Consider the following 15,503-nt stretch of genomic DNA (forward strand, 5'->3'; position numbering starts at 1 on the left):
ATTTCTGTATCTCCTGGACGCTCGTTTTCTAGCACCTTTCTGACGTACATGGTGCGTCACAGCAGCTAATATTTTCCCTGTCATAGTTGTTCACACAGCAGTGAGCCTTACTAAAGATTGAAGTTGCTACGTCTCACACAAGGGATTCCTTGACAGTCGGGATCTTTTTCCGACCACAATCCTGACGTCGTGTTTCGTAGCCACGTATGTTATACCCTTGTTTGTAGACACTTTGAGCAGTCCGCCGCGAAACGCCAACAAATCCAGAAACTTCGCACACTGTATGACTACGGCCTATGCCAAACACAAATGGCCCTTTATTGCCGCTCTGTTAAGGCCTTACATTTACCCATGATTACGTACAATGTCCTCTTGGAACATACGTGTCTCATTGACCGTTACTGCCTTATGCTCACTCAGAGGCAGTGAGCGCCCGATTTAACACTTGAGTCGATCGCTGCACCATTATAAATGCTTAACGATTCGTCTGCGTGTGTGCACTACTGCGACTAATTTTGCAACTGGTGATCTTATCTAATTTTCTTTATAACAAGTACAGAGGATAGGCAAAATAATATGAACAGTGGTAGTAAAGGTATGGTTGTGTTTGACGGTCAACTACGCGTGGCCGAGCGGTTCTAGGCGCGTCGGTCTGGAACCGCGCGACCGCTACGGCCGCAGGTTCGAATCCTGCCTCGGGCATAGATGTGTATGATGTCCTTTGGTTAGTTAGGTTTAAGTAGTTCTAAGTTCTAGGGGACTGATGACCTCGGATGTTAAGTCCCATAGTGCTCAGAGCCATTTGAACCATTTTTTTGAACTACGCAGGTAAGGCATGTGTCGTACTGGACTGTGCGTGTACAGTACGGACTAGGCATCAGTGCAGGTTGTTTACGAGTAGTGTACACTTCGTATTTGTATTCAGAGGCCGAGATCGACGTGCAATGAAAGACCTAACACAGTTCTAAGGAGGGCAGGTTCTGAGCGCCCGATTAGCTGGAGCGTCAGTAACCAAGACAGTCAACTTATTGAATGTTTCAAGAGTAACTGTTTCAACAGTCATGACAGCCTACATAAAACGTGGAAAGCCATCATAGTGTAAACTTAATAGTGGGCGCAAATCACAACTAAATGACAAAGATGGTCGTACGCTAATATGAATTGTGTCAGAACAACGCAAAACTACGGCGGCTAAAGAGACTACAGCGCTCAATAGCCATCTTCGAGACCCCGTCTATATCGAAACCGGCCGCCGAGAACTCCATAAACCGAATACGCAAGGACGAGCTGCTATACCGAAATCATTAGTGGCGACAACCAACGCAAAGAAGCGTAAAACATGGTGTCAGGAGCATAAATCTTGGACGGCCGATAAGTGGTAACACGCCATATGGTCCGACCAATCATTGTTTTCATTATTTCCAAAATCGGGCCGGGTTTACGTCTGGAGACCTCCAAAAGAATCGTACAGTCCTGATTGCTTGATTGATTCCAATGGTTAAGAATGGAGGTGGAACAGTTATGGTGTGGGCTGCTGGTCCCATAATTACTCTCAAAGGCCATGTTAGAGCCAACGATTATGTGAACGTTTTAGGTTATCAGGAGCACCCCACGATTCAACTGTTCCTCCCCAACAATGACGTTATATTTCAGGACGATAGTGCACCCATTCAAACAGCCAGGACAGTGCAATCGTGGCCATCGTGGAATGAGGAGCAACTGACCTGCAGCGTCTTCCCCAGCCAGCACAGATCTCGGACTTGAACATTATCACATCCTTGTGGGTGATATTGGAGCTCTGACTCCGGGGCAGATTTCCGCCTCCCTCGTCACTAAAGGAGTTAGAAGAGGTTCTGATCGAAGACTGGCATAACATTCCACCGGAGACTCTACAATTATTATATGCAGTATTCCAAGAAGAATCGCAGCTGTATCCAACCCCTTATTAATAAACCATTCCCAAGTAAGTACAGGTGTTCACGTTATTTTGCCTACCCCTATAAGTGCCAAATAATGTCGAAAATTATTTTTCTCGTTAAACAGATCTGACGGTTTCATTGTTGAGACGTTCAATTTTTTATGTTCTTTTTTATGCATTTTCTTTGTCCAGGTGTATAAATGCCCTGTTGTTTGTACTTAATTTGTCTCTTTTGTCGGAGTCCTCAGTATTGAAAAACATGTTAAGTTTCTACATAAATGTTTTGTGGTATATACCGCCTAGGCTGCAGACTACATAGCCTGCATGTAAATGGGGCCCTGATAATAATTATTCCATGTAATATGTGCAGCTGTTGTTTGTCCAAAACCGACGGCCAGACCAAGCAAATTATTGTAGTGCAATTTTTTTTTTGCTATAATGAGACACAACATTCTTGTACGTACCACTTTTCATGTAGTTTGTAAAGCAGATGATAAGTATGAATGTATTATTTATACTGAACTATATCAGTTACAGTATCGTAAACTAGTTGATCGCTGCATTAAGGATGTATTATTCATATTATGCAGTCTGCCCATAAAATTCAATTAAGTGCCATTTAGATTTTATTGAGGCAGATACACCAGTCAAACTCAGTTAGGCAAAGGAGATGCCTCAAATCTTAACTCAAATTTTAACATTCCACTCTCTGCAACAGATGATGTTCTAAAACGTGTTGAAGATGATGTAGAATTCGTATTAAATACGTATGTTTCCACTGCATGTGACAACACACGAGGGTTGAATGAAAAGTGATGCCTCCACCTTCGTTAATTGGGTTTCGATGGGAATATTTTAATAAATCAAACGCAGAAATAATCCATAGAATGTGATATTTAATTATCAGTATTCACTTTTCCACATAATTATCAGCCAATTGGATACATGTCTGCCAACGATGAACAAATTTTCTGAAGCCGTCACGGAAGAAGTCGACACTCTGTTTCTGAACCCACAGTCTCACAGTTCTCTCAAAATCTTCATCAAAAGCATAATGATGTCCCCGCAGATCGTCCTACACTATCAGGAACAGATGGAAGTCAGACGGTGCTAAATCTGAACTGTATGGAGGATGCCGTACGGTGGTGAGATTCAGTCTCTGAAGTTCTGCTGTGGTGCCACATGAAGTGTGTGGTTTGCCAAGCAAAGCAATAATGTGATCCACACATTCTTGTGAAATGCCGATTGCGCTTGCAATTTCTCTCTGAGTGGTACGACGATCGTCCTGAATCAACCTGTCAACATTTTGCTTGTGAAACTCGGTGGTTGCTGTCACAGGACGTCCAACTCTTTGTTTGTGAACCAGGTCAGATGTTCCCGCCTCAACATCTTTAAACTTGCTCGTCCAACGACGCACAGTACTCACATCAACACAATCACCATAAACTGCTTTCATTCTCAGATGAATCTCCTTTGGGGTGACACCTTCTGCTGTCAAGAATTCAGTGACTGCACGTCTGCGCAGGGTTCCATACTTTTACACTGTAACAACACAACCGTTCAATGCTAAGGCTTCCCGCCAACTGGAGCTGTAGAGAAGAGGCTGCGGAACAAGCCAGTACCTGGCGAATGCCAATGCTGCCAACTGTTAAAGAGTTACAAAGGTGGAGGCTTTACTTTTCAGTCAACTCTCCTAACATTTGAAACATTTTTCAAAGTCCATTGTGATTTATTGAACGAAACTTTTTTACTGTAGAATTTATATCTACAGTACTTTTGTTGTTCCTTTTCGTTCCCTCTGTAATATAATACTGAAGCATATGTGAAAATAATTTCCCACGTACACGTATGTTGGATAACATTTTAAGACAAGGTGGAAATGAAAAGAGAAGGAGTGGGTGAGTGAGTGAGTGAGAGAGAGAGAGAGAGAGAGAGAGAGAGAGAAACGAAATTTACCATGGTGTATATATCACAGAGATAATTGTGATGATGATTGTGCAGTGTGTGTGTGTGTGTGTGTGTGTGTGTGTGTGTGTGTGTGTGTGTGTGTGTGTCTGTGTGTGTGCGTGTTTGTGTGTGTTTGTGTCTACTATATACATTTATAGATATGATGTCTGTTCTTTCGGACATGTGCGAAGGAACAGACACCATATCCAAATAAGTATATAGTTCTGGCAGTACCGGCCATGACCTTCTTCTTCTGTGCGGATGCACACATATTCAAAAAAATGGCTCTGAGCACTATGCGACTTAACTTCAGAGGTCATCAGTCGCCTAGAACTTAGAACTAATTAAACCTAACTAACCTAAGGACATTACACACATCCATTCCCGAGGCAGGATTCGAACCTGCGACCGCAGCGGTCGCTCGGTTCCAGACTGTAGCGCCTAGAACCGCACGGCCACTCCGGTCGGCGCACACATATTCCCCGAACTCTTACGGGGCTTGGTAAGAATGTCTTCCACGAGTAATGAGTGTGTTGGGGTGGGACACTACGGATGTCGTGTGTGGACATACAAGGTGAGAATGTGGGTCTCGCTGGAGGCGTGCGCGAGATAGTCCCTGCAGTCGCGCTATCTTCTGTGCCGTCGGTGGCTCAGATGGATGCCGGCACTGTAGCTCAGCGTGTTCGGTCAGAGGGTTTAGCTACCCTCTGTAATAAAAAATCTGAGTGAACAGCTCAACGAACAACCTGAACGGGTGTCATCGGACGTCCGCCATGAACAAAGTCAACGAACAAGGTAGAACAAAATGACAAAAAAAAAAAGAGATGGATAGAGCGTCTGCCATGTAAGCAGGAGGTTCCAGGTGCGAGTCCCGGTCGGGGCACACATTTTCACCTGTCCCCGTTGATATGTATCAAGGCCCGTCAGTAGCTAAAGGTATTCATATAATTGTAATTTCATTTCTACCTATTTGTTCTCCTCCACGTCTCTCATGCTGGCGAAACGCCAGAAAGATCATCAAATAAACGCCTGTCGAAGATCCCCAGGCGAAAGCCATGCAGTACGCCAACAAGCGGCTACAAAATCGTCAACAATTTTGTGCTATAAAACAGCTGTTTTATTTCCTCAGTGTTTACTTGCGCGGCATTGCGTAAGAGACGTCTAAGTGCCTGGCAGAAGGTTCATCGAACCACCTTCACAATTCTTTGTTATTTCAATCTCGTATAGCGAGCGGAAAGAATGAACACCTATATCTTTCCGTACGAGCTCTGATTTTCATATTTTATCGTGGTGATCGTTCCTCCCTAAGTTGGTCGGTGTCAACATAATATTTTCGCATTCGGAGGAGAAAGCTGGTGATTGGAATTTCGTGAGAAGATTCTGTCGCAACGAAAAATGCCTTTCTTTTATTGATTTCCAGCCCAAATCCTATATCATTTCTGTGATACTCTCTCCCATACAATACAAAACGTGCTGCCTTTCTTTGAACTTTTTCGATGTGCTCCGTCAGTCCTATCTGGTAAGAATCCTACACCGCGCAGCAGTATTCTAAAAGAGAACGGACAAGCGTAGTACAGGCAGTCTCCTTAGTACGTCTGTTACATTTTCTAAGTGTCCTGCCAATAAAACACAGTCTTTGGTTAGCCTTCCCTACAACATTTTCTATTTGTTCCTTCTAATTTAAGTTATTCGTAATACCTAGGTATGTAGTGGAATTTACGGCTTTTAGATTAGACTGATTTATCGCGTAAGCGAAGTTGAACGAGTTCCCTTTAGCACTCATTTGGATGGCCTCACGCTTTTCGTTATTTATGGTCAACTGGCACTTTTCGCACCATTCAGATATCTTATCTAAATCTTTTTGCAGTTTGTTTTGATCTTCAGACTGTCAGTAGATATAAAAGAGGAAACGAAGAACCATTGTATAGTCCGTAAGGTCTGGCAAGTATCTATCTATCTATGTGAAAATAAAAACGAGTAAAATATTATCTAAACGTACTTGATACAAGCTATTTCCGTTGCGGTAAATGGAAATCAGCTTCTACACGTAATGAAGACAACAGAAGGTAAGAGACGACGTTTAATAGGTTGACTGAAATGCTCTCTTTATCTACTGTGAATTGTCTTTATTCCCGACGAGAAGATCTACATCGGCAGACTTTGTGACTACTCTACATTCATTAGGACTAAGGTACTTTAAACAAATTTTGAAACTTAAAATTTTTTAGAACAACTTTTTAAATTTGATCATTTTGAACAAAGAGGTTCTTTCTTTCCTATTCCTATTTATTGACAGTTTGAAGGTAATCAACGGCTCTTCGAAACAGTTTACACTCCTATCAAATGCTCGCATCAAGGTGTCGTGAAAAATATAAAATGTGAAAGAACGTAAGCCACTCATTTAAGTTCTAACAAGGGGTGGTCCCCCAGGGATGGCGATCAATTTGCTGAAACCACGTATATGTTGGTGTACGTTGGGGTCCCAATCGTCACTCCCTGATGAGCCCTCTTTTGCCAGTAATCGACAAAAAAGAATTTTTCGTTGTCAGTTAGAGTCTTGAAAATAACACTGACTAGCGTTTAAGTTATTTGGCTGGTATGGTGAGGGGTCTTGTTTGAGTCAGATCTTGTTTTTTAGATTTTTATCAAAACGATTTTGATCGTTATTTTTAGTCAAGTATTTGGTTTAAATATAATACTTTTTATCTGCAAATCCTGGACACGTCATTTTAATGAGCATATTAACTTTACTATCTTCTCTTTTTTCACTTCCTTTTATTTTTTTTTCATTTGGAATCTTCGCTCATATAATTTTAATTATTTTTGTGTATTTATTTCGATTCCGTTTTCACCATTTTATATTTTCTTCAATTTTTTTCCAACCGTTGCTTCTATTAACCATTTTGCTTCAGTTTCGTTTTGTTTATAAGACCTTCGGTGTAGATAACTCTTCTGCATTATTTTATCCATGTTGCGAGAAGAGTTTATGTTTTAAACGTTAATATGACGATTATATTGTATTGTATTGAACTGGGGACCTAGAAACGATGGAGAGGTGTCGTTCCCGCCGTAGCCCTCAGTGGTTCACAACCCCACAACTGGCTACAGCAGTCCACTGACACCACCGCCGCCCCACACCGAACTCAGGGTTACTGTGCGGTTCGGCCCCTTAGTGGACACCCTCCCCCCCCCTCCCCCCCCCCCCCCACCCCTCCGTTCACTCCCACCGGGAACGTCTCACACCAAATCACCCAATGTTTGCGTGTTAGAGTAATTATGGTGTACACGTACGTGGGGAGGTGTTCGCGCAGCAATCGCCGACATAGTGTAACTGAGGTGGAATAAGGGGAACCAGCCCGCAAAAGCCGAGGCAGCTGGAAAACCGCCATAAAAACCATTCACAGACTGGCCAGCACACCGGACCTCGACACTAGCTCGCCAGGCGAATTCGTGCCGGGGACCGGCACGCCTTCCCGCCCGGAAAGCAGTGCATTAGACCCCACGGCTAACCGGGTAGGCAGTACAACGATTACTATCAAAAACGATTGGAATTTTTTTTTCACAACTGCACGGCCACAATAAAGACAACTATTTTGTAGTTTGTTTTCTAACCGATAGATCGGTATTACTAAACGTTCAAATATTACGACTGATAACTGAAAGCCGGCCGGAGTGGCCGAGCGGTTCTAGGCGCTTCAGTCTGGAACCGCGCGACTGCTATGGTCGCAGGTTCGAATCCTGCCTCAGGCATGGATGTGAGTGATGTGCTTAGCTTAGTTAGGTTTAAGTAATTCTAAGTTATAGGGGACTGACGACCTCAGATGTCAAGTCTCATAGTGCTCAGAGCCATTTGATAACTGAAAGTAATTAAAATTACATGGGTAAAAATTCCATATGAAAAGAGAATAGAAAGTAAAAAGTGTGAGCAATAAAAAGTTAATGCAATGATAAACTGGAGAAACAATGAAATAGAAGAGAAAGCTGACATGTTTAAGCCAGTTAACTGAAAAAAAGCCGCGCGTTATTAGCCGAGCGGTCTAAGGCGCTGCAGTCATGGACTGTGCGGCTGGTCCCGGCGGAGGTTCGAGTCCACCCTCGGGCGTGTGTGTGTGTTTTTGTACTTAGGACAATTTAGGTTAAGTGGTGCGTACGCTTAGGGACTGATGACCTTAGCAGTTAAGTCCCATAAGATTCCACACACATTTGAATTGAATAAAAATAATAATCAATCCAACAATTAGAATCAATAGACACAGATTTTAAAAACTATAATACACATGGATTCTACAAAACTTTCGCAAACCAAATTAAAGGTTATAACCCTCAAAATGTTTGCTTCCGAAAACCAGATGGGAATTTAGCACTAAGCGATGAAGAAAACTGTGAAGTATTAGCCGAATATTTTGAAAAGCTGCTAAACTGTCCAGAACCAACAGAAACCCTCCCAATATCCAACACCAAAGCCCCGCAGCAAAAAGATTCCTCACCGCCAACAGAAGAAGAAATTATCAAACACATAAAGAAACTAAAAAATAACAAAGCCTCCGGGGAGGATGGAATTGTAGCTGAATTTCTCAAAAATCTAGGGCCTAATTCAAGACAGGAGCTAGTAGGAATTATTCAAAATATATGGGTCACCGAAGAAATCCCAGAAGATTGGAAGTGTGCCTTAATACATCCATTACACAAAAAAGGGGATAAACATGATGTAAATAATTACAGAGGAATTTCTCTACTTCCTGTCACATATAAGATTTTATCGGCTTGTATTCTTGAAAGAGCACAAGAAATGCTAGAACCCAAAATCTCAGATTTCCAAGCTGGGTTCAGGCCAAACAGATCATGCCCAGAACAAATTTTAAACCTAAAATTAATCACAAGGATAAGGAAGATGCGAGGCAAGCCTACAGTGTATGTCTTTGTCGACTTCAAGAAGGCATATGACTCAATCCACAGACCCACACTATTTACGATTCTTGAGGAAAAAGGATTGGATCGGAAAATACAGAAAATCATTCAACAGACGTTAACAAATACAAAATCCAAAGTGAAATTTATGGGAAAACTTTCAAGACCATTTGAAATAAAAACTGGGGTTAGACAGGGTGATGGGTTGTCGCCTTTGTTGTTCAATGTAGTTCTGGATAGAGTCATGGAAGAATGGGAGAAGAAACTTGAAGAAGAAAAGTGCTGGAAACCAATTTCGTTAGGAACCAAGAAACATAACCTAAGAATCCCCTACTTAGCCTTTGCAGACGATCTCGCAATAATGGCAGATTCTAGTGAGATGGCTATAAAACAGGTAGAAATTCTAAAAGAATGTGCAGAAAAAGTCGGCCTACAGATATCATTTGAAAAGACAATGTTTACAACAACAAATTTAGAAATTTCCAAATTACAAACAAAATACGGAGAAATCAACAGAGTACCATACTTCAAATATCTTGGAGAAATTATCTCGGAAAAATTTGCACAACAAGAAAGAATACAAAAAGCTCGTAAAGGTTTAGGATTAGTGCAAAACCTCTATAATAAAAAATGTTTATCTTTAAATGCAAAAATTAGGCATTACAATACAGTCATTAAACCATCAATGTTATATGCCAGCGAAACCTTGGCACTAAACAGGAAAACTGATCTAGAAAATCTAAAGAAAGAAGAAAGAAAAATAATTAGAAAATTTTTGGGACCAAGATGGACCGAGAATGGATATAGATTACAGAAAACATCAAAAATTGAAGAATATTCTAACATAGAGATAGACATGAGGAAAACACGCCTTAAATTCTATGGCCACATAATGAGACTTCCTGAACACAGATTAACAAAAAGAATTGTAAAATACGTAGATTCTCTTGTTAATGGAGGAGAATGGATCCAAAAAGTTAAAAAAGATTTGGAATTAGCAAAAATTACTAAAGAAGAAATAGCTGCAAGGAACAATTTTAGAATAAAAGTTGAAAAGTGGGAGGATAAACCAGAGACAAAAGCACCGAGAACCGGAACAAAATGGAGCGAAGAAAGAAGAACTAAATTTTCGCAAACAATGAAAAACTGGTGGGCAAATAAAAAGAACGAGAAACCAAGAAGAACGGAAAGTGAACCAGCTTTACTTAGCGTCTTCCACATGGGAGCTTTACGACTAATAATAATAATAATAATAATAATCAATTATTTCGATAAAGATGTAATAAATAAATAAATAAAGAGCATCAACAAGACTAGAACTGATAACCTTCAGGATACCAGCTAGCTAAACTGATCGCTTTTTTCCCTGGGTACAGCGAAGTATTCTTTTTTGTCGATTACTGGCAAACGAGGACCAACCATGGCGAATGATTGCAGAATGTGGTATGCTCGGCAGTAACCGACACCACAGTGTAGATTACTTTGAAAATATTCGGCTCTGCTGCTGAGGACTTCCCCTTCTAAGCCAGTAAGCCATTTATTTATTGAAAAGCCGAGAGAGAGAGAGAGAGAGAGAGAGCGGGGGGGGGGGGGGGGGGGAGGAAGGAGAGGCACTCACCCTCATGCGGGTATTCTCGGCGACGAGCGCGCGGCCCCACTTGCTCTTCTTCTTGTCGGTGGAGGGCGTGGTGGCCGCCTCCTGCTCCTCCGGGGTGAAGGTGAGGTTCCCGGGCCGCGACAGCTGGTTGGTGAACAGCTGCCGGATGACCGGGTCGGTCGACTGCCGCAGCGTCTCGATCATCTCGGGCGGCAGGAAGTCTCGGTTCTTCTCGGCCATGTCCGTCGCGTTGTACGTCACCTTGCCCGTGTAGTGCGCCACGCTGAACTCGAACGGCCCGGTGGCGCGCAGGTGCGGGCCCTTCGACGAGCCTCGTAGGGTTTCTGTACAGACCAAGCTCAGGTTTCACCTTGGTTCCTGAACGAAGCCGCGAAGGAATTACCGGAAAGGTGCAAATCAGAGGACGTGATGAAGTGATGTACACTTACAGACAAACAAATGATTAAAGTTTCAGCAAAATTGGATTTATTCAAGATAAAAGCATCAAAAACTGAGTAAGTCAATAACGCGCTGGTCCATCTCTGGCCCTTATGCAAGCAATTATTATTCGGCTTAGCATTTATTGACAGAGTTGTTGGATGTCCTCCTCAGGGATATTGCGCCAAATTCTGTCCACCTGGCGTGTTAGATCATCAAAATCCAGAGATAGTTGGATGACTCAGCCCATAGTGCTCTACCTGTTCCCTGGACTCGGCCGAACTCCGCCCGCCAGTGCCGCCTGCCTGTTAGTATCGCTCTAGTTTTCATAGACTTGACATGTGCCACTTGGATATTACCATCGCAGTAGTTGTGATATGGAAGTTTCAACGACAACTCGTGGTAAGCCTAGTTGCACTATGAAGGTTATTCTTACACAGTGAAGAAAACGAAGGAAGACGGGACTGTGATTTGGTGCTGTTCAAAACAGAAAGAGAAGCATTGCAGAAGAAAGCTTAAAACCAAGGATTCTACAGTGCTCCTTTCGCACGAACATCAATATGGAGCTCTGGATGACGCAAGTTTGGAAGTACAGAGGACTCTGAACCAGGCAAAGAAGACGGCACTAGAGGAAAATACGTTTATTTCCAAAATCTATTCAGAGTAGTTAGGTAGCTCGCATAATCGAGGGTACGACTTTGTGACAGAAATGCCAGAGCAGAAAACAACGAAGAGGACGTTATACAAGCAAAGGGCAAAGTCACAGGGAAGGTGACGGTAAATCAGCAGACAGGACAATAATTTTTTGTGGAAGAGCAGGGAGAGAGGCTCTAAGAAGATAACGAGACTTTTTTATGGATGGTACGTTCAAGTGCTGTAGCAAACAGTTTTCATAGATATATACAATTCATGCAGATTTTGGAAGCAATAAAAATGAGACTAATATCGACCCAGTTGCATTTACATTATTACCAAATAAAAGGAAAGAGACATACATCCGACTTTTCAGAAATGTGCTGGAAAATATTCCAGAAAGGAACCCAGCAAGTGTGACTGTAGATTTTGAGTCAGGAGCGATTTCTGAAATTATACATATGTTACCAACTTCCCCAGTGCATGGACGCTATTTCCACATGAGAAAGTATCTCTGGAGAAAGTACAGGATCTTGGACTTACTCGCGAATATAAAGGAAATGAAGAAGTTAGACAACATATTCGCATGTGTGCTGCGCTGCCGTTTCTACGGCCTGAAGATGTATGTGAAGGCAGGCTGGAGATACATTCACAGGCACCGGATGTTCCTAAGCTTTCTAATTTTTTCGATTATTTTGTAGAGAGATGGTGAAAAATGAAGAAAACCATATCAGCCTTTGGGGCTGTTGCAAATGGCTCCATCGAACAACTGACTCCGTAAAGGGCTGGCATAGCAAAATTAATAATACGCTTTCCAAACCAAATCCTCAGATTACTCATGTAATTACTTGCATGAAAACAGAAGCAGAAAGTTCAGCTTGCGCGTTAATGAGAACAGAGCTGAGTATGCAAGGTAAAAGAAAGAAAACAGTGTACATGAAACGGAAGTGAAGGCTGGAGAAAATATTGAAAAAATACGAGGAGGATGCTGAGATAAGGACTTGCTTGAAGGCCGTATCAGAATACGATATAGATAAAAATATATGAAGTGTAAATAGCAAACTTAAAAAAAGATAAAAAAATTGACGAAGCTTATAAGCTGATTTTCAACATGCCTAAATGACAATAAAATTACTTTTGCCATTTACCCAGTCCAAAGCCCGGATAAAGTGCGATGGGAATCAGATTATTTTTAAAAGTGTAGGTATGTGATTTCTAACGCATCTAAACCCACTGCGCCACTAGAACAATGCCTCAGTAGTGTTTACAAATTAACAATTAAAATTAAGCTACACTACACACGTGTGTATTTAATAAGTGCACTTTTATGAAAATTTTTCTATTGGCAATGACTGCTGTCTGGTGCTGTAAAAGAACCGAATCTTCTTTATGTACTGAAATATTCTAAAGTCTTTGTTGAGTCTTATTTTGTTCTATCTATTGTCTATTTGTTGTTTATCGTACCAAGCGGGGTTAGCGCAGTGGCTAACCAGGGCTCAATCATCTGGTCGCCCATAGTCTACTGTATTTGGTTTTCGTTGTTTAAGCAAATGCTGTGAAGATTCCTTAAAGAGGTCATGGTAGCTTCCTCCCCCCCTCCGCCCCCCCCCTCCCCACTTCTTCCGTGACCAACAATCCGAGCGAAACCTAAATCTCTAATGACCACAACTGTGGACGTGACATGAAACACCAAACTCAAAATTGGTTTTCTATAGGTTGTAAAGATGAATGATGATATACCGAGCTAAAATTAAGCATATCTTTGGAATGTAAACTTGCTTTTTGTGAGTTCCTATTCACTTTAGAAAGACGCGCACTAATGATGCAAAGATGAGACTCCTGAGCTATTTAAATATTAAGTTATTGAATGACTTGACGATATTTGCCGTGATCAATTTTGAGCTCACACAGAATTGTATTAATTTCCTGTTTTGTTACCTACAAGTTGAATTTTTTGTTCTGCTTCAGACTGACATGTAAGCAGTGGTTTAGCTATGTATTTTGGAACCCAACGCGGACTTTTGTCATCCTCACCAATTTACATCCTCACAAAATCATTTATTTATTTACTAATTCCGATAGGAACACTCTTCCAATTAAAGTGCTGCCTCGGTAAGGTATTTGTGTTTACAGCTAGACTTGTTCCTAAGGTTCAACCACGCTTGAAAACTTTTGTCAAATTTACGAGTATAGGCCTTGTTCAAACTCGTGCCTGTGGTAAAGAGACTGCAACAATAACAGTACAAACTGTGATTGTTAGTTGAATATGCCATCCAAGTTCTAAAAACATTCTCACGCTGGATGATATAGAAGGAATCAGACGTTAACTGTTATTTAACGCTTTTTTATCTCATTGTCTGTTAAACAAAAACGAATGAGTAATGTTTGCTTTTAAATTTTTTGTCACTTATTATTTTGATGACTCAACTGTTAGATTTACAAGACAGTCAAATGTCACTGACAGATTTGAGAAAAGAAAATATTACTACTACTTTCATTGGATTCTTCTTCATTTGCTCTTTTTGCAACTAATACACTGTTTTCTTTTGCATTACAGTTATGTGAAAGATTTTCTACGTTTTCTTTAAGTTCATTAGTTTTATCAAGAACCACCTCCTCAATAGGTCCTTAATTTTTGTTAGTCTCGTCAATTTTTTGATCATCTACAAATAAACGCACTCTTGAACTATAATATTTTTGAGCCTTCTTTCATGTCCTTCGGGTCGAGTGCTTCTCTGATGTAAGTTTACCAAATTTCGGCATTGAACCAGCCAACAAATAGAGCTTCAAAAACCTGACCACAATTTACTTGTTCATTTATTTATTTACTTATTTTGTGCTCCACTTTGGCAACGTCGCTGTGTATGTGTTCCAAACCAAATTTATGCATAAATTAACAGAATCTTTTTTTACTTTTAATCAGTAAGAACTCTCTACGTTAAAACAGATAAATATCAGAACTTATTACACTGAAATTGTTACGTGCAACATGTAGTATGGCTAGTACCGTAGGGTGAGCATGCTAGATCGCGTCCCCACGGGAGTAGTAGGCCCTTGCTCGACCTTTCCTGGGCGGAAGTTTCACAGGACGGAAAATTCACAGGGCGGAGAATACACGACACCGCGGATGACAACCAATGGGGTCCCGCTGTGAAAAGAAATGGCTCCCCAGACTACCACTTCTGATTGTCGGGATTGCTTGGCAGGTGACATTCAGGCTGGTGGCCCAGCGCTGACCAGGACATCTCCAGTAGCATCTTCTCTGGTCATTGGGGTTCGTCACTGAAGGCAATTCCACTCTAGTCAACGAGATTCCAGGCCGAATGTCCCCAGCACTACTGCAGACAGGCTTGTTGGTTTACAGGGGTCAATACTAGTTGGCACAAGGGGCACCGTGTGCTTTCTTAGAGCCAACTATTAAGGGTCCATGTGCTCACTGAAACACTACTTCACGTCAGATCTATGCTCATGATGAAACCAAAGCTCTGAATGCCTCGCTGATGACTGCCCGGACAGCTCGTTCTGCCGTCCGTCTAGGTCGACTGCTTCATTCTTCACATTGTGTTCGGCCATGGTTCATCCATTCCTGACTCCATCGTCGAACAGTGGCTTCGCTCCTATTCAAATGTTTAGCGATTCGCCGATTACTCCAACCGGATTTTTTGAAACTAATTGCACGTCCTCTCTCAGATGCTGACATCTGCAGATATTGTTCACGCGCCTGTCTGCGAGGCACAGTTATTGTCGAACTGAATACACGGAATGAAATTCGGGAAGACTTTCTGTGCCCTGTTTACTATCCATGCAAAAAAAAAGTGTATGACATCTTGTGGGACGTAACTGCTAGGGGAATCAGTCCCTAAGCTTACACACTACTTAACCTAAATTATCCTAAGGACAAACACACACACCTATGCTCGAGGGAGGACTCGAACCTCTACCGGGATCAGCCGCACACTCCATGACTGCGGCGCCTAAGACCGCTCGGCTAATCCCGCGCGCTATGCCATCAGCACGGTTAAAATGTGCTGCAGCTGCTACAAAAGTTTACAATTCAATTTT

At 41.8% G+C, this 15,503-nt stretch overlaps 1 protein-coding gene across 2 annotated transcripts in view; it reads right to left on the reverse strand.

The window, feature by feature from the left end:
- The window catches only part of LOC126336659 (neither inactivation nor afterpotential protein C), a 340,870-nt gene that overhangs the window by 150,276 nt on the left and 175,091 nt on the right, over positions 1-15,503 (reverse strand). For both annotated transcript variants that reach the window (XM_050000600.1, XM_050000597.1), the window contains exon 16: positions 10,392-10,714. In XM_050000600.1, the coding sequence (XP_049856557.1) occupies positions 10,392-10,714 (323 nt within the window). The remainder of the gene's footprint in view (positions 1-10,391; positions 10,715-15,503) is intronic.

This window comes from Schistocerca gregaria, chromosome 2 (genome assembly GCF_023897955.1).
Source record: "Schistocerca gregaria isolate iqSchGreg1 chromosome 2, iqSchGreg1.2, whole genome shotgun sequence".
In the NCBI taxonomy this organism is placed as follows: Eukaryota; Metazoa; Arthropoda; class Insecta; order Orthoptera; family Acrididae; genus Schistocerca; species Schistocerca gregaria.